Source organism: Sparus aurata, chromosome 21, assembly GCF_900880675.1.
Source record: "Sparus aurata chromosome 21, fSpaAur1.1, whole genome shotgun sequence".
Classification (NCBI taxonomy): Eukaryota; Metazoa; Chordata; class Actinopteri; order Spariformes; family Sparidae; genus Sparus; species Sparus aurata.
Window position 1 is genome coordinate 21,301,073 of NC_044207.1, and position 19,306 is coordinate 21,320,378.

Genomic DNA, 19,306 nt, shown 5'->3' on the forward strand with positions numbered 1-19,306 from the left:
TTGATGCCAGAGATGCCTGTGTATAATATTGTATGCTGTTTGTTCGCTAGTGATATTAGCTAGCTCATTTGTTGAATAGTTACAGGATGTTGGGGTCGCATGAGATATGCGGTCTCAAATTTTCACGAGTGTTTGTACTCTTTGATTGTATTTTTATCAAATATTAAATTTAACAAATACTTCAATCTCATTCCCGGGTTGTTTGCGAAATTAGCAATGGTATGTCTCTAAGACCTGTAAACACACTTCAATTTTTAAAATTGGTGGAGTCGCCCTTTACGCAGCTGACCGCTCCACTTTGTTCACCAGCTTGTAATTAAGTCCTCTCCTGTTTTGGACAAGTAGTGAACAGTGGTCGTGTGCCGTAAAATGTTGAGCTGAACGATGCTTAAAAAAGCTCAAGGGATGTCTTTAACTCTATATGTGGTCTCTTCATCCAGTTAAAAATATTGATTTAGGGCCGCTTTAATCAGAGTCACTACTTGATCCCAGAGACATTGCGATCCAACTCATTGAACTTTTCAACTCCTCGGGCGAGCAAGGTTAAAAAGAAAAGTCATTCCGGGTAACTGCGAAACATCAAATTGAACTAACCCCAATTTTTCCCCTCTGAACGACCTCTTACCTTTGTGTCTAATTCTGCATGTGTCCTCCTGTCAGCTGGTGTGCTCCATCATCGCCGGCATCCTCCACTTCTGCTTCCTGGCTGCGTTCGCCTGGATGTGTCTGGAGGGTGTGCAGCTGTACCTCATGCTGGTCGAGGTGTTTGAGAGCGAGTTCTCCCGCAGGAAGTACTACTACATCTCCGGGTACCTCATCCCAGCTGTGGTGGTGGGCATCTCGGCAGCCATCGACTACAGGAGCTACGGGACACACAGAGCGTGAGTGTGGCGTCTCTGCAGAGATTCATTTTTCTCCTGCGGGATTAAAATCAGGAGCATTAGTCCTCCTGTCTCCCCATCATGACAGAACCACACAGCGTTCATGTATGTGCTAATGATAGTAATATAACAAAGAGTAGTCCACCTCTGCCCCCTGGCAAATTTACACCCTGTCACCGCTAAAAGAAGAGGCAGCGAGCAAAGCCGCAATATTAATGAATACACCGGCTAGCCGCGCTGGCCTGCTGGGTTTTTATTCTTTGCATGAGGATAATTGCCGCCTTGTCAGTTAAAAGTTTATGCACTTCTCTGCTGGTCTTTATCCAAGCAGCGAGCCTGCAATCCTCTAATTTATGGGATTTAAGTAAACTTCATTTTTACTGCTGTAGTCTTCACTTCGTTTCTGTTTCCTGGCGATAAACACAGGCCGAGTTGCAATTCATTCTCCAGCCGTCTACAATACATTGTTTACTGTTCAGAGTCTTAGGTACACACTCCGACATCCCACATTTGTAGACATTCGCAGACTGTGAAGTCATGAGTCCAATAACCACTGGCTTTCAGACTGCAGATTCTCGTGGCACGAGGCCAACACTCCTTCAAGGTCGGGTTTTCTTCTCTGTGGTCAGAGGAGTCTGTTGCTGCGGCCGATCATCCTGCCAGCTCTGCTCGGCCCTGATCGATGAGACACAACTTTGTTTTGGCAATGAGATGATTTAATGAACTGAATATCACCTTTTTGCCCCCCTCCGTAGATGCTGGCTGAGGGTTGATAACCATTTCATCTGGAGCTTTATCGGGCCTGTAACCTTCATAATCCTGGTAAGTTGTAATTTTCATGCACGTGTGTGATATATATATATATATATATATATATATTTTTTTTTTTTTTAATTAATTTATTTATTTTTTGTTTCCTTTTGAAGAAAAGCTTTGAAAACAGTTCATAGATTTTCTTTCTGTCCGTGCTGTCAGCCTCTTAGCTCTGCTTTCTTCGATCAATTTGCATGAAAGGAAAGTGGTCCCATTATAGCTGACACAAGGACATCAGTGTCCACTCAGCTATGAAATCCTCTGAAATCAGAATTGGTGAGCGGCAACAACTTAAAGCTGTTTGGTGCTCTTGCTGTACATCTAGAAAATACTCCCCTTTTGCAATCAGGAGGAGAAATCGTCTCAGGCATGAAGGTCATTTGCTCAGTGGGAAAACAAGGGTGATGGTGGCGACGGCGGTGGTGGTGGTGTTGGGGGGGGGGGGGGGGGGGGGGGGGGGTGAACATGGAAGTAATGAGTGGGTGGGCCAGACAACCATTACCACAGCTCATAGCCCTGCTGAGGATCATGACACATCCCCAGCCAATCCCGGCGCACGGACATCTCCATCTTCACCTTTTAATATTTCATGTGGTGCGCTGGGTGTTCACAATGCGCGCACACACACACACACACACATTTAAGACACATGCATGCAGGAATGCATGCACGCAGTCCTGAACAAAAACACGGTGTATCCATATAGGCGCATACTTAAACAAAACATGTAAATCTGTCCATAGGCTGTAAATACATGTAAAACCAAAGAAGTGCAGCGTTGTTTTCTCTCGCGCCGGATTTGGCAGAGAAGCCGGAGACCTGAATATTGTAGAGGACAGTCCCTTAGAGACTGGGCATGAGGCGGGGGGGGGTCCATATGTAGTTTGCCTCAGCTTTCTGCAGAGTGCCTCCCTACCTCCTCGCCTCGCCTCGCTGTCCGTCCGTCTGTCTGTCTGTCTCATCGGATCTGTGTCATCTCTTGCGGCTGTGTTAAATGCATCTCCAGCCACTCGACTCATGCGGACGTAAATCGGCCCCAGTGGCTGGGAGACATAACTCGCCATTACTCTAAGCCGTGATCTAAAAGCCTCTTTCTGTCCTCTTAGCCACTTGTTTTCCTTCCATCTTTCTTTTTTGGGGGGTTTCCGTCTGCTTTCCACTCGTCATATTGTCGTTCCATTTAAAGACATGAGAAAATAAGGTATGTGACGCACCGAGAACACAACATGGAGATCGTTCTGCCTTGTTTTCCTGCCAGCTCATGCTTTTCGCCGTTTGTTTCCCTTCATGTACAGACAATTGGTCACGCTTGTAAGAAAGGGTCGCTGGGAGCAGATATTTTTAATAGCGGAAAAAAAAAAGAAATCCAAATTCATTTTCTGTTTTTCGTTTAATATTCACAGAAAAGCATTTCAAATGTTTGATATTGATATCAGGCCAAATTGAAGCACATCTCCTCCCGTTACCTCGGTGACCACGGGCCCTCCAGTGCATGCAGAGAGACATCCTGAGAGCATGGAAAGCTTTCTGGATGTATGGCTTGAATCACTTAAATGTTTTTCCTGGCCTCAGTAAAAAATTGTTTCTAAAATATGGCGCTGGGCTCCGTTCTTTTCGTCTCCGAGCTCTTTGTCCACGGTACATCAGTTCTGTTTGGACTTGAGCTGATATACATTCTCATATTCAGTGTGGATTTGCACTCTGGGATTGACTGTAATGTCAAACAAAGGATGGAAGAGAAACTTATGGTGAAGGCCAGAGCTGTGTGAAGTAGACCAAAGCTTTAACCTGGAGTCAGTGTGCTTTATGATCTGCACTGAGGCGTTACATTTTCTTTTTCCTCTCAGTAAAGGTAGGCTGGTGGTGGTGCTCACTATTGAGCCAAAACCACAAAAGATTGAGAAATACTCTACGTCGATGTGAAACAGAACGACAGGGCTTCACAACCAGTGGTGGGATGAAACTATCTACATTTACTCAAGTATACATACATTTAACGTTCTTGTAAGACATCTCTTCTTGTAATGCCACTTTATTCTTCTACTCCATTTCAGGCAGAAATTTACTTTTTACCCCACTGTGCCTATCTTGGTTTCTTTACTTTGTATATGTGTGCACTCAAAACCCAAAAGAGCTTTTTCAATATGATCCTTTGTCATGCCTAAACTACCCAGCATAATACAGTGGGTACAAGTAGAGCTGCAACAATTGATTGACTGACAGAAAACCAATAAACAACCATTTTGATTATAGGTTTTTTTTTGGTTTGTTTTGTTTTTTTCAGGGAAACATTCCACTCCATGCTAAATAATGAAATAATAAAGTGCAGAATTGTGCACACTGAAAGGGAAAAATACACACACTAGATAGAAAACAGATTTTTAGACATGACAAATAGAGTCTGAAGAAGGGCTGGTGCCTGAAACAACACATGGAGGTAATAAATGTTCATGGGAGCATTTGCTAGTGTGCAGACCTTTTTTCTCTAGCTCAGAGGAGGTTATGTTTTTGCTCATGTCTGTCTGTTGGGTGGTTTGTGAGCAGGATTACACAAAAACTACTGCACAAATTTCCATAAAAATTGGATTGAATAGACACCATGGATTTTTGGTGCCAATAAATGGACGGGTACAGGCATTTTTTCTTCACTTTCTTTTATACGACAAGCTGATGTGTATGGAAAAATGTATGGATCAGGCTTATTTAGGTGGCTGGTATCTTTCAGTGAGAACAGTTTGATGAAAATCCCCCAAAATCCTAAGCTTACATCCAACTACAACAATAAAATGTTGTTTACAAATAATTAATGAGTGATAATGATCGAATGCGTAACAGTCACATGGGCCATTTTTCTGCATTGAGGAGGTCCGTAATACTTGTGCATTTTCCTATGTACTTAAGTAGCTCTTTTTATATCCTGTAGTGTTTGTGCTATCAGTGTGCTATTAGTACTTTAATTAAAGTATTTGAATACTTCCTCCACCGCTGTTACAGCGGCAACAGGAATTTGATGCCTGTCTAAGTGCAGTCTGTTAACCCCTGATCCGCGTGTGTTTTGACAGGTCAATGTCATCTTCCTGGTGGTGACGATGTTCAAGATGGTGAAGCACTCCACCTCCATGAAACCCGACTCGTCCAGGCTGGGGGGTATCAGGTGAGGAGTGTCACTCTGGGAGATTAGCTGGCCGCACTGCGGTTGCTTGCTCTGAGGCTCTGTGTGTGTGTGTGTGTGTGTGTGTGCGTGTGTGTGTGCGTGTGTGTGTGCGTGTGTGTGTGTGTGTTGAGTACAGGATGGGAGGGTCACTTATGTGTGAAAAAGAAAAATAATATGCACCATTACTGCTTCTGCCTTCCTCCCAAAAGAAGCTGCATTTGACCAAGACGTTTATTTGATTTTCTCCTCTCTTAAAGTCGACAGGACCAATATTTTATATTTTCCCCTCTCAGATTTATATTTTGGCCCGTTTAGGTGCTGCCTTTTTACTTCACTTTATGATTTCAGTATTTGCACTGCGCAGGGTTATATTGCCTTTGCTATTCCTTCATAACTGCGTGTTTGACCTTCAGTATCTCTTTGCTCCTGTGCTGGCATAGTTTACAGGCTTCCTTGGAAGACAGACTCAACCACATGCATCACAGATTTAAAGATGATAAAAATGGAAAAGAAAAGCCCTCTCCCCCTCCCTCCCTCATCTTTCTGCTTCCAGTGGGCTTGATAAAAAAGACAGGTTCCTGTACATTACCGTGCCTGGATTCGTCTTCAACAGCATGTTTGAGGGAAGGCCAAGACATGTTATGTGGGCGCATGATTTTGAGGTTGCCACTCGGATTTTGGTCCAAACCCCAAAAAAAAATAGGCATTGAATTGGGCTTTCCAGGTTTGTTTTTAGCACACTGGAAGCCGCATTAGTGGATGCTGGATTTCACACATTATTCTAAGAAGTCAAAACTCATTAACTGTCATTAACGAGCCTACCTCAGATCCGCTTTGTATTTAGTGTAAAAAAAAGTGAAATAATTGGTTGCATTTGTCTGATCATTCAGACAGAAAGTCTCATGTCTTTCTGTGGACGCTCTCTCATGTGATATGTTGTCGTCCCTTTTCTTCCTCTTCCTCCCTGCATGCTCGCCGTGTCTCTCACAGGGTGGCTCGCTTCTCTCTTCTGTATCAATAACGGCCAGCCGTCGTCATTGAAAGTGACTGTGAAGTTATCTTATTTCTTCTAGGCTTTCCTGGAAACCTGCTGTGTTCGCAGTCCCTCTGACCGGCAACTGCGAGGAAGACAGGGAGAACATATTTTTGACGTGTCAAATGCAGAATGCACATTCACTGTTGAAACTTTGCATCAGCATCTCTACACTATGCTGCCTCTTGGGCAACTTGTCTAGAGGGAAAATAGCAAATAGGGGTGTCTGTTTTTTTTTTTTTGTCTTTTTAACAAGCTGCTGACCAGGAGGAGAGAAACGTCAAACCAAGCAAAGACGACTTCTGCCCCAGTTTTGCCGTTTCACTCGTTAATATCGATCTTCTTTCTCTTTTTGCAGGTCGTGGGTGTTGGGAGCGTTCGCCCTCCTCTGTCTGCTGGGGCTCACGTGGTCCTTTGGCTTGTTCTTCCTCAATGAATCCTCCATAGTGATGGCGTACCTCTTCACCATCTTCAACACCCTGCAAGGGATGTTCATCTTCATTTTCCACTGTCTGCTGCAGAAAAAGGTCAAATGTCCTCCTCTGTCACTCTTTGGAAATCATTAGTTGTCATGTTGATCCGGCAGTTTTGAGTTTTAAATTGTGAAATTAACAAGTCATTTATTAATTGTGAAAAACCAAACACGAAAAGGTTTTGCTGTTTTGATCATTTCAGAGTAAAGAAAAAGTTTTTCTTCCTATTTTCTAAAGAACTTACGATAACAATAGTTTTGTGATACCTATAAAAAAAATATGAAGACAGAAGATCGGTCAAATTGATTTCTAACTTGGTTTATTGTGTGTTTTTTTCCTCTGATTTGGTAAATGAATTAGACTCAATATAGGTTGAGGGAGGTGGATAGAGAACTGGATTATGTCGGGTGGCAACCAGCGTTTAGTTGCATAACCGCCACCTACTTTGACATAGCAAGAACAGGAAGAAACACATTATTTAAAAGGCGATGTGTTATTTACTTATAATATGTGTATTATTAACAAGCTATCAGCATTTCCTTAACTATCGCAATTATTGTCAATATTGGTGACAAACCTGATTCTTTGATTTTCAGACTGATGGTCTGATAAAATTAGACATTACCTTGGAAATGGTGCAATTTTGAACTGTTCAGAGCAACTAATAATTAATTATTCAAATAAATAATTGACTGATTCATCATCTTTAACCATTTAAAAACTCAAAAAATCTCTTATTTCAGCTTTTCAGAATGTGAGGATTTCTTACGTTTCTTTGTCTGATGATAAAATTAAGGTTTGGGGGTTTTAGGCTGTTGAGACCAATCCAGACATTTTGAAAATGTTGCCTTTAGGTGAGAGATTAGCTTTTTTTTCCCCTGACATTTTATAGACAAAACAATTACTTGAAAAAAGAATAAACAAATTAATTTATTTTATTTAATGTCAAACCCAGCCTTCTCCCTTCCTAACTGCAGGTGTGGAATCAGATAGGCATCAGATAGAGATCTCTCATGGGGGGGGGGCATCTTCTCCCAGTGTCCCTTTCCCCCCAGGGCCTCCAGTTTCCTGCTACCGTCCAAAGACATGCAGGTTAAGTTAAACGGCGATTCTAAATTGGCCCTAGGGGTGAATAATGTGGATGGTGTGAATGCGGCGTGTCCAAGGTGTTACCCCGCCTCTCGCCCCTCAAGGATAAGTGGGTATAGCTAATGGAGGATGGAAGACTCTCTCAAGGGACAGATTGTGTCGCTGTCTGTGTCCTCAGTCCGTCCTGACCACTTGTTCCTCTGCAGGTCCGCAAAGAGTACAGCAAATGTTTCCGTCAGTCTCAGTGCTGCGGTGCGCTGCCGCCGGAGGGTCCACACAGTTCAGCCAAGACAGCAACATCTCGATCCACGGCCCGCTACTCCTCCGCAACACAGGTATGTACGTGAACGCCACCAGGAATCAGATATATGAGGGTTAAGGATTTAGAAAATCATCCAGATACTTCTATTTTACATTTGTTTCTAATGTAATGTCATTTTCTTTCATGAGAAATTATAATATCAGCTTAATAATTTGACTGAAATCCTTGAAAAAAAAAACAATAAATGTAAGAATATCTTTTTATTCTGTGTGTTCCCCTTTTTGCATTAATGACAGCATGCACCTAAGCTGGCATGGACTCCACAAGTTTGTACAAAACATGATGACTCATGTCGTCCCAGCATGATTTGACAATGATCCAAAGAGCTTTTAGGGTGGTCACGTTGGGTCTGCCTGATTCTGCTTGGGGTGCAACAGATACAGTTTATGTAAAGTGTTTTAAGTCAGTTAGTGCCCCCTTAGAAGAAGAGTTTAGCCATGATTTGACACTGAGAATGCCTGATTTTGCTTCGATTAACAATTTGACTTGGCGGCACTTTTAGTTATGTCTTGCATCCTCAAACCCTCTGATTATTTCCTGGTTTATGTGATGATATGGGAGATCCTGGTCTGTGAATTTCTCCGCACGAAAAAACAACAATATTCTTTATTTCTTAAAAACAAATTAAGGGATCATTCTGGTGGTAGTTGTTTTTTTTGTGGTCAGAAAATCCATCAAAATCAACCATGAATTGATTTGGCTGTATGTGAAGCCAAAACATGAATGAATGTATGTTATTAACACTGTTGCAATGGATGACATGTTCCTTCATCAGGACAAACATGGGTACTGCAGTTTATTTGAGCTGATCAAGGATACACCATCTCGGTGGTGAAATCACTCCCGAGGGCAACAATTGAATATTCATCTCAAAAATAAAGATAAACTAACAAAATTAGCCCCAAAAAGTCCAGAGCTTTTTGGTAAAACAAAAAAAAATAAAATAAATAAAAATAGGAGCGCAGGTGGTCGAGTAGTTAGAGCACATGCCTCAAAACGGAGGTCCTTTGCTGCATGTCACCTCCCCCTCTCTCTCCCATGTTTTCTCTCTGTCTACTGCTAATAAAGGTGTCTATGCCACAAAAAAATCTTTAAAAAGATAAAAAATAATGATAATAATTATTAAAGAAATACAGTGTCCAGATGGCCCTGTTTTTAATTTTTCCAACACATAAACAACATAGTGCAACACGAGGTCAAATGTTACAGTAAATCAATGAGGAACATGTCACAATACAAACAGAAGGAAGCCATATCAACACATTCAGGAAATAAAAGAAATACTATAAAATACTACAAAAGTACAACATAGATGAAGTGTGACATTCATAAAAAAGAAAAATGTAGAAAATATTTCCACCCATTATGTTTCTTTCTTTAGAAGCCATAATTAAACGTCCTTTCGATGTCCAACATCAGCGTTCATCATTCATCAGAAACAGCCTTTGTTTGACTCTTCCCATGGTGGAGAAAAATGTTTGAAGCGCCGATAAAGCCTGCCAGTGCAAGTCCACATTCTCCTTCAAGACTTAGGTTCTGAAGAGCGAACGGCCTTGGCCAGAAAAGTCAGAAAGTATTGAGTGACTGTCAATATGGACTCAAAACTCTCCGTTTATTTCACCTGAATATTGTAATCATAAAGCCAAGCCTTTTGATTCTTTCAGCTAAACACACAGTCTGAACATTGAAATAGAGATTTCACTGCAGTACTTGATTTTCCTTTGTGGTGTTCGGCTTTAGTGTCAGGGCTGCCAAGGTTGTTTGTCAGGAGACGGGAGTGAAACTTTTCATACATCAGGGCAGTGAAGTGTGTTTCAGCTTTTCTTATTTGAATCTCCTTTTATACCTGTTATCATTGTCGAGAGCCTATTTGAAACCTATTTGAAAAGAGAGAAACTGAGAGAATTTCAGAACAGATAAGAAAGTATCGTTCAACTGAACATACCGTACCATATCTCTAGTCTCTTCTACATTGAAAGCACTTCTGGGTGTCTTGAAGTGGAGAAGAAAGTGCCTCACAGCGCTGATCCCTCACATTACAGCGCTGTGAGATTTTTTGGAGTATTCATTAAAGGCACCGTCGTGTATCAAGCGGTGACCCAAGAGTTGAATCTTGTCCACAAAATTCGGGTTCGAATCATGATCCCGCGTAGCCGCTTGATCCTCGGGGGTCACAATCCTTAAATAACAGCAGCACCATGTCGAGTCCTGATCAATGCTTTGCTTTTCTCTCCACCCAGAGCCGCATCAGGCGGATGTGGAACGACACTGTGAGGAAGCAGTCAGAGTCCTCCTTCATCTCGGGAGACATAAACAGCACCTCTACGCTCAACCAGGGTAAGCAAGCGTTTCTTCCACCGCCACCAGACGAGACACATTTGCCATTCTCTTTGTGATCAAGCTCTGAATTCACAATAAACACTTCAGTGGATGCAGCTTACGAGGCTCTGTGTCGGCTCAGAAAAGAGGAAAATGAGACCATAGTCAATGTTGCATTTCTCTTTTCAGTGGAGAGAACAGTGTTAAATGCTGCCGCTGAATCAGAGCATTTTTGCGGCTGGGATCAGGTGAGAGGAGTGGAACAGAGACAGAAAAAGAGGTGGCATGAAACATTTCCTGACGAGGAGTTCAGGTCCTAACGACCCTGACTGGAGAGGCCGACTGTGACGCAGCCTCCTAACTCTTCTTCACTCGAGACTGATTGTCAGCGGGAATGCAGGGGTTGAAGGGGAGATGAGCAAAGTCAGGCTGAGGTCAGAGCGGATTTTTGGGAGTCATCCCGGCTTCGTGAAGCTCAGGCTCCAGACTGTGCCAGCGCAGATTTGGCTGTACTTATGAATTAGTTTAGTTTTTTTTTTTTTTTTTTTTAAAGAAACACACATGCCAGACTTTCTCAGCGAACCGTCCAAACGACAGAGGATAGTTATTACATTCTTTAGGATTTACACAAGCGATGATAGGGATACTGTATAATTCAGGACAGACCACTTAGACGTGTTTTGTCTAGTGTCTCCGCTGGATGAGGTTGTTTAGATAAATTTGTCTCAAGTAAACACTGGAGTTGATTGTGTTGCCAGGCCTTGGTCAACACTTGTTATAATAATATTGTTTGTCAGTCACATCATCTGACTGTTTGGATAATGTCATGCTGTGACCAACTTTTCTGCGGCTGCTTTGTCCGTAATAGAACGCAGACATGTTGGAGGTCATACATCTTTTGTGTTGTCAGATGTTGGACAGGGAATGTCAGTGTTTTGTTTATGTCGACAGCTACCCAGCGCACCACCACAGACCGTGGGGCGCAGTACCTCCAGCTCTTTTTTTCCTCAACTGTTTTTTTCCCTCCTGATTTTTTCTCCCTCTCTCTCTTCTTCCTGTTATTTCAGGGATGACTGGCAACTACCTCCTAACTAACCCTCTCCTCCGAACCCACGACACTAACCCTTATAACAACCTGCTGGCAGAAACTGTGGTGTGCAACACCCCCTCTCCACCGGCCTTTCACTCCCCAGGTGCACATCCACCCTCCACCTTTTATTCTTACGCAGATTTGTGTTTTTGTGTGTTAGGTTTGTCGTCTTATCGGGGAGAGTTTGATGAGACAATCTATACCACTCACGTGTCACGTCAGCTAGCAGCTAGTTAGCTTAGCTTAGCAGAAAGACTGGAAAGTGGGGAACAAACAGCTAAAATGGTACGGAAATCTTTAAAGCTCACCATTACCCTTATTTCACCAACATTGAACAGTCCGGTTTGCACGCCTGATTTTAATCTGTTAAACCAACGACAAATTGGTTCTGAACCTGGAACCAAAATGAGCAGGTTCTTCCTTGACATGAAGTGCAAACTGTAGTGGGCTTGTCATATATTACAGGTTGGAAAGAGAGGATGGAGATGGCAAATGGCATTCTCTGAAATAGGTTTTTTAATATTTTTTTGTATCAGTAACAGTTGTTCTGTGCTTGTTTTTTTTTTTGGATAATGCATCTACATTACGTCTTTCCAGCCAATCATTCTTGGTGTCGGCTACGATGATGAACTGGTGGAGCTAATTTGGTAGAAGTGAGGTTTTATTGACGTTATATCATGTTTATTTCATTTATACCAAAACCGAGCTGTAAAAGCAACAGGCTGCGGTCCTAATGGGAAACGAGCTTAAGCTAGCTTTTCAAAGCTCCAATATTAACAAATATATAATTTGTCTGATCCATACAAAAGCAACAATTTGCTGACTGGCTACTTCTTGGCCCTGAGCAATTGTAAGCAAACCAACAGAGACACACAGAAGTTGCTGGTCACAGCACATCATCCGCTGTAGTTATCTTTTTTACACAAACTGAACAAAGGAGACACAATGTGTTTCTTAGTGAGCTTCAGAAGCCTTTTGACAGAGCCAGGCTAGCTCTTTCCCCCCTGATTTGGAGTTTTTGTGCTAAGCTAAGCTAACCGACTGGCTCTCGCTTCATGGTAAGGGACAGATATGAGGGCGGCATCGATTGTCTCATCTCACTCTCTCCTTTAAGTGTGTGACTAATTAAAAAACATGAAAAAATGGTTTGTGGCTGTGACGCAGCATGCATTGAGAAATGTTGAGAGCAATTATTCCAGATTTGCCTTTTGTTCTTCTTCATTCACACCTTCTCTGCATTACCAGTAGTTCTTATCTAGGAGCAAGTTCCCTCCTTTGTAAACTCAGAAGGAGATAATCTCGTCTGCCGAGCAGTCGATTGGGAATTCCTCTGTGTTGAATATGAGCTTCACACTTTGGTTCAAATCATTTACGTTGTCACCCTGCATTCATTTTCTTTACCTCGAATTAGACTGATTTAAAGCATGTCAGTGTTTATGGTGACCTAGTTCCTCACTGGCAGAGCAAAAGAAACCCCAATCAAAGAAGGAGAAAAAAAAACAGAAGCACATGACGCAATGCGGGCAGAGTCATAGCCCTCAGATATTCACAGGCATTTGATGATAAAAGAGAATATAGAAAAACAGCAGTATGGAGAGCGTGTGTAAAGAGAGGATGTGCAGCAACATATAGCGTTAACCTTCTGCAGTCGGGCCCGGCCTTTGTTTTTTACCGCGAGGTTGCTTACAGCACAACGAGACTTCTTCACACTCAGAGATAATGAAGCAGGGCTGGGACCAAACAATGTCTTCACAGAAAATCAAAGACATTTTTAAAAAAAAAAAATTTCCCCTCCCTGCGTGTGTGTGAGAGAGCTCAGCAGCAGCAGCCGAGCAGCTCCGACACAGAACTCGGCGCGTATGCAGACAGCTTGTGCTTTATTGCTCTAAAATGTTTACCTACTTAATTATTGTAAGGATAATTGCGCGTTAACACAGGAGAGCACCAGAGACAGATAAAAAAAAAAAAGAAAGAAAAAAACGGAGCAATGTTTAATTAGCAGGCAGTTTTTTGAATGTCGACATAAGACTCTCCTCTACCTGTAGAAAACACTTCTTCCCCCGAGGCGACCCGCTGAACAGGCAGATCAGGAAAAAGCAGGGAGGAAAATTCAAAGATTTTACATATGGAAAACAGTTTGAGGCTAGGAGGCAACGCAGTGACACACAAACGTCAAAACCTGGTGTGAAGATCACCAACCAAGTATGAAATGCGCGCAGAGAGACTGTCAACTTCAGCGCCTGCTAAAGTCATTACACTTAGCTCCTGGAAAAGGGATGAGCGTGTCTTCTATTATAAGTGTATTAATACTAAGTAATACTCTGCAGATGTTCATCCGATGCAGTAAAAACTCGGTAAGGGGAACAATCTCTGCTGGAACAGTTCCCAGAGTGCAGCTGTCGCCGTGTCCAGTTGAATTCTGTTCACATCATTTCCCTCGCTCCCAGTAGACAATACCTGTCTGCGATAAAATTACAGGCCGGGCATAAACAAATGCAAATTTGGAAGTGGGGTCTATTCAGAGAAGTGTCTAATAATCTTCCCTCCTCCCTATTATTTATTTTTTTTTTTTTTTGCCCTTTTGCTCCTTTCACTCTTCTTAGAAATGTCTTTGATGTCGTTTTCTTTCTTCCCCTCAATTCAATTCATCCATTTTCTGACACATTGGTTTGAAACCTAAGACTACAGTTTCCCCTTTTTCTGAGTGACTGTGACATCATCCCCCCCCACCCCCACCACACCACACCCTACAAAATGTAACAGGCTCACAGTGTACCCAATAAATAAAATCCTCATATCAAATCAAACTAGCCCCCCGCCTTCACTTTCATCCTGCTACTCGAGCTTAGTCATAGTGCTGCACAAAATTATATGTGTGTGTGTGTGTGTGTGTGTGTGTGTGTGTGTGCGTGCGTGTGTTTTGTTCACATAAAAGTGATAGATGTTACGCTTCTGCAAGGGGGTAAAACATTTTTTTTTTTTTTTAAAGTATATGTGTCATTCAGGAAGAAATGATCTAGTCAGGATGTGTTCTGTTACTCTTTGTGTTGAAATAAAGACTGTGCTTGCTGCTGAACCCTTTCACCTGCTGAGTCCAGGATTCAGTTGTCCTTGGTTTGTCCTTTAGCTCCACTCAAACTGTTAAAACACGTAATTTCGCTGTCATTCTCCACCCACCTTCAACAATTTGAGCAAAGCATCACGTGGGCTAAATTACAGTTAATTGCAAGGACACGATCCGAGCCGGATTGACTGAATCCCGGTTGGATGTTACGAGCTTCCACTTTTGTCTTATTTCGGTGATTTTGTTGTTTCTTGCTGCAATTGAAAGAAAGCATCTGTTTTACTTTTTTTGCACATCAGCTGTTCTTAGGCCAGATAGCCTGAGCAGACACACTTGATGTGAGTGGTGGCAAAGTGAGTCATTGCACCGTGCCTGTCTGTCCGTGGTGTGTCGGGGCTGTTGCTGTGCTTGTGGGGCCCCAGTGCAGAGAGGTGGCTGGCCATCTGTGTTCGACATTACTCTTTTGTCTTGCCTTCCTTTAACGGCTGGAATGTTTTATTCATTGTCGATGTCACAACACTTCCTCATCAGCTTGCATTTATTTATTTCTTTAACTCCCATCCAGTCAGCCGCTCTCTGTATGCCGCTGTGTTGTTACCTGGTCATCAGCTCCTGTATGCCATCTTCTCATACTATACTTTTTAAAAGTTTTTGAAGTCATCTTTTGTTTTCATTTCTCCAATATTGTTCAGGATAATCGCTTAGATTGGCTATAATGATATTCAGCTGTGATGAGGATGGACATGGTGGGGAGCTAATTGGGTTCTCCTTTGAATTTTAAAACTTGTCGTATTTGCATAAAATTAAAATTAACCCAGAGATCAAAGAGCACAAGAGTGAAGTGTCCTGAGCAGTATCAAGTTGTATGTGAATGGCGTGGTGGAGATTGTTTTGTTCTATTTAAAGGCATGAAATCATACCTCATGCACTCTTTCTGCATTTTCTTGCAGGACAGCACTCTCTGAGCAACAGCAGGGACATCAGCGCCATGGACACCCTCCCCCTCAATGGCAATTTCAACAACAGCTACTCCCTGCGCGACGACGACTATGAGTCCGTGGGCGTCAGAGCCCCGGGTGAGCTGGGGGGCCTCAACCTGGACGATGCCGCCTTTGAGAAGATGATCATATCTGAGATTGTCCACAACAACCTGAGGCCCCGCGTGGCCCCCAAAGGTCGCGACGCCCAGAGGGAGCGGGACAGACCGTTGCCTCCCCAGACCAGAGTGACAGTTGACCGTGGCGGGGGTGGGAGCGGCAGCGAGGATGACGCCATCGTGGCAGATCACCCCGAGGCCTCATCCCCCCAGAGAGTAAGTGGAAGAGGAGGACACGCCACCCTGGAGCTGCTCCTGCACCCCCACCACAAGGAGGCACTGGAGGCCCCCCTCCTGCCCCAGAGGACTCACTCCCTGCTCTACAGCGCCCAGAAGGCCCCCAGGCGCCTGGAGGGGCAGGGTGGCCATGGCTCTGAGACTGTTACCGCAGTGGAGGACATGGGCTCCAGTTCACCCAACAATAACAGAGACTCCCTTTACACAAGCATGCCAAACTTGAGAGACTCACCCTCGCCCTCGGCTTCGCCTTACCCCCCTGAGGAGGAGGAGGAGGAGCTCTCCCCCTCACCCCGAAGCGAAGGCGAGGATGCGTATCATAAAAGCATGCCCGAGCTCGGCGACGCGCCGCAGCCCATGTCCTACTACCACATAAACCGAGGCACCAGCGACGGGTGCATCATCCCACCCAACAATGAAGACTGCGTACAGGAGGGAGAGGCACCCACCGACGGACAAATGCAGCTCATTACCAGCCTCTGAGTCTTTATTTGCATAGGATTTAACAGATGGGTCCGTTCAGTCGATGTCAAGAGAGCCAGCAAGCCCGGCTCCGCACTCAACATGCCCTTCCTGTTAGGACAGGAAGTGAAATGTTGTTGGGTGGGAAAAAGGAATGAAGAAATGACTTTTGCACACAAATCTCATCAACACACAAAACACGTCCATCCGAGGCCAGACAAATGTGGACTGTGAAAGCTCTGCTGTTGGACTAAAAGAGGTGCGGAGAACGACACACATGCTGCCGTGACAGAGAGACGTCTGGCATTTCTGTTCTGTACTGTCGATGAATAAGGGATACAAAAAAAAAAAATACTCGAAGCAAAGAACTATGAAACTCCTGTCATATTCCTGGGGGACTTTACAGAACCAGGGTCTTTATAGTCATGAGGAAAGTACAGAACTAGTACTAGTGTGGCTCCACTACACAGTCGGGACTGTAAAAGTTAAGAAACCACTAATTCAGACTCAGGCCTTATATTTTCTCTATTGCACATTTAACTGTTGTCAAAGTAACAGCTAAAGAAAATATATTTTGCTGTACCACTAGTGTAAGTAAACAAAAAAAAAAACAAAGAAAAAAAAAAAAAAGAAAAGAAACGGCAACCATTCAGTAGTAATGCCCTTTCGATGTTAATAAGATTCTTCAGACAAGGTTAATCAAAATGGTGGAAATGTGCTTTTTCCTCTCACACTTGACTCGTTGTAGTATGTTTGAATATGAAAAAAAAACAAAAAAAAGTTTCGAGAGATATCAGTCCATATGAAGTCATGCTCACGTCTCTGCTTGTGAAGTGCTTTTTGCTTTCATGAATGATGAGTTTTTTGCCAGTAGTATATTTGTTAACACCAGGCCATGCACAGATTTGGGGTGAATTTGGAAAACTTGTGTAATTTATTTTACTTGAAAGAAAATTGTCAGGTTTGAGGACTTCTGTTCATGTCAATGCGAAGTGCAGTTTTTGCGGACATGTTTCATCCTTTGACACTAATTAATTTATTAACTGAACTATTCAGAAGAAGAAAACAAAAAACTGAAGAAGAAAAAAAAGAACATGGTTGGAAAGTGTGAAAAAGTTGTTGCAGCACTGATTAGGTTCATTTTATTTCTTTTGTAAGAGCCCATCATCAGCTGATATTTAATTCAACTCCTGTTTGATATCAAATAAATGTGAAATTTTTTCTTGTTCGCAGACGTCTGGCTGCTTATTCACGCTTTGCTTAGAAGATTAACTGTGATCCATTTATGTAGGAAAATGACCAAAAGCTGGGGATATACTTACATTTGTCGACAAAAAGACCAAAACTAAAATATGTGTGACTTTCAAAGCCCCTAACCCATCAGCTCCCGATGAAGATGTTTGTCTTTACTTTCTGGTCACCAATATTTACTTAAGCAAAAATAACACACTTCAACAGAAGGGAACTTTAGATTGTTTTTAAGCAAACACAGGAATATATAGTGTTTTTTGGTAAGGTCATAGTGTTTTCAGTAAGATCTTTGTAAGTTTCTAGGTTTGGTTATATCCTGCATAAACTGGGGCATTTATGATGAGGTGTGAAAGAGCGAGACATGGCGGATACCTGACCTGATGATTCGGCTCGAGGTTTTGCAGAATAATTGACCAGTGGAACATCAAAATCACTGAGATTTTAGCACCGTGCTGTAAAAAGTGACATCATAATGACAGAAGGTGGACACTCAGTAGCTTTAGTTGTTATTTTTTTGTTTAAACAATAATTTCCTACATTATGCCACATAAAAAACAAAAAACATAATTTAAGCTATATAGAGAATGAAAGATTCAGCTTACTGAGGGTTTATATGTCTGCTATTCAAAAGAATTGATGATAAATCTCCCTTGATTCCTCGACTATTTCATTGGATTCGCCGATGACTACTAAAATGCAGAAGTTGTGAATGCCCTAGATGTGGCAACCTTTACATCTCAGACTTTTTTTCTTTTTACTTTTAGTAAGTACTGCAGCTGCAATGTACGTACTGTTTCTTGCAGTATGCGTATTCGGGACACACTACTTCGTCATGTCATTGCACCGTTATTTGAGACTTTTGTTCGTACATTCTTTGCAGTTTGCAGAGAGCAAAACTGCAAGTGAACAGAAAAACTAAGAGTTTGGAAGGCAGCTGAAATCTGCCTGTGCTCTGTCGCCGCCTCAGTCGATGTGGCATATCTTCTGTTGCACAGAGGACTGTTGGTCGGAACAGCCAGAAAATCATTCTGGCTTGCATACTGCAAAATGCGACCGGATGCAAGAGGACATCTTGGTATTTTTGGCATACAACATTTGACATACATTGGGGCGCACTAAATCATGTTCTGACTAGCAGTGTGGGCACTGGAAAGAGGCCGTAGTCTGCCGGCTGCACCGACAGTCGTGGGGACTTGCAGTACAGTTAAATAATTTTAAACAAAGCAGAATTTTAATAACATCCCTGCTTGATATAACTAACATCAGTCAACTGATATTATTTATAAAATGAACATAAACATGCCTAATTTTTGATCGTTGTTCATTCTACCGAACAACTTTATAATCGTACCCTTGGGCACAAATGCCAGTGGCTTAGCTGTTCTGTAATACATGTAAACAGTTATGATCTATGACATCAGTAACATATAGTATAAATATTTAATGAACCAACATCCCCACCCCACGCTTTTCTCAAGAGTGGATCGGGAGTGGACGTTTATTTGCACCAGGCCCTGATCCTCTGACGCGAGTTTGAGATGTTATAAAGAAAATAATAATGTTGGTGAATTCCTGGGGTACACATCCTGTTTCAGTCGAGTTATATAAGCAAATACATATTGAATGACGCAAACATTCTGCAGGGTCGAGCTGTTTGTGTTAGTCTCACTCACCAGATATGGATTGTTGGTATAAAGCCCTCCATCTTTTTCAGGCTGCTCCAACAACCTCCAAGCTAGCAACCTACAAGGGTTGAAAGGGTTCCTCGACCAGTGACCTCGTCACGAGTATAAACTGTTACTCTTTGTTTTTCAGGCATATATAGATCATTTAAATTCAGGGCTTTCATCTCATTGTGCAAAACAAGATTGTCTCTTTTATGTTGAGGCAACCTTGTCTAGTCAGGTTAATTGGCACAAAAAACACTTGATTAGGGTTAGGAAAAGATCGTGTTTTGGCGTAAAAAATACCTGTTTTGGTTGCCACAAACAAAGTTGGAAATCGTTCCGAAATCTTCTTAAA

The 19,306-nt window shown here is 42.5% G+C and overlaps 1 protein-coding gene across 13 annotated transcripts in view; it reads left to right on the top strand.

The window, feature by feature from the left end:
- The window catches only part of adgrl2b.1 (adhesion G protein-coupled receptor L2b, tandem duplicate 1), a 91,466-nt gene extending 74,201 nt beyond the window's left edge, over positions 1-17,265 (top strand). For 5 of the 13 annotated variants that reach the window (XM_030402094.1, XM_030402097.1, XM_030402096.1 and 2 more), the window contains 8 exons: positions 661-881; positions 1,637-1,703; positions 4,757-4,848; positions 6,240-6,408; positions 7,650-7,778; positions 10,006-10,102; positions 11,152-11,277; positions 15,189-17,265. In XM_030402094.1, coding sequence (XP_030257954.1) covers positions 661-881; positions 1,637-1,703; positions 4,757-4,848; positions 6,240-6,408; positions 7,650-7,778; positions 10,006-10,102; positions 11,152-11,277; positions 15,189-16,054 — 1,767 coding nt within the window. In that variant the 3' untranslated portion in view covers positions 16,055-17,265. Of the gene's footprint in view, positions 1-660; positions 882-1,636; positions 1,704-4,756; positions 4,849-6,239; positions 6,409-7,649; positions 7,779-10,005; positions 10,103-11,151; positions 11,278-14,537; positions 14,592-15,188 lie in introns of all 13 variants that reach the window. The other 8 variants (XM_030402098.1, XM_030402099.1, XM_030402104.1 and 5 more) reach the window with 5 other exon arrangements.
- Positions 17,266-19,306: the final 2,041 nt, after the last annotated feature.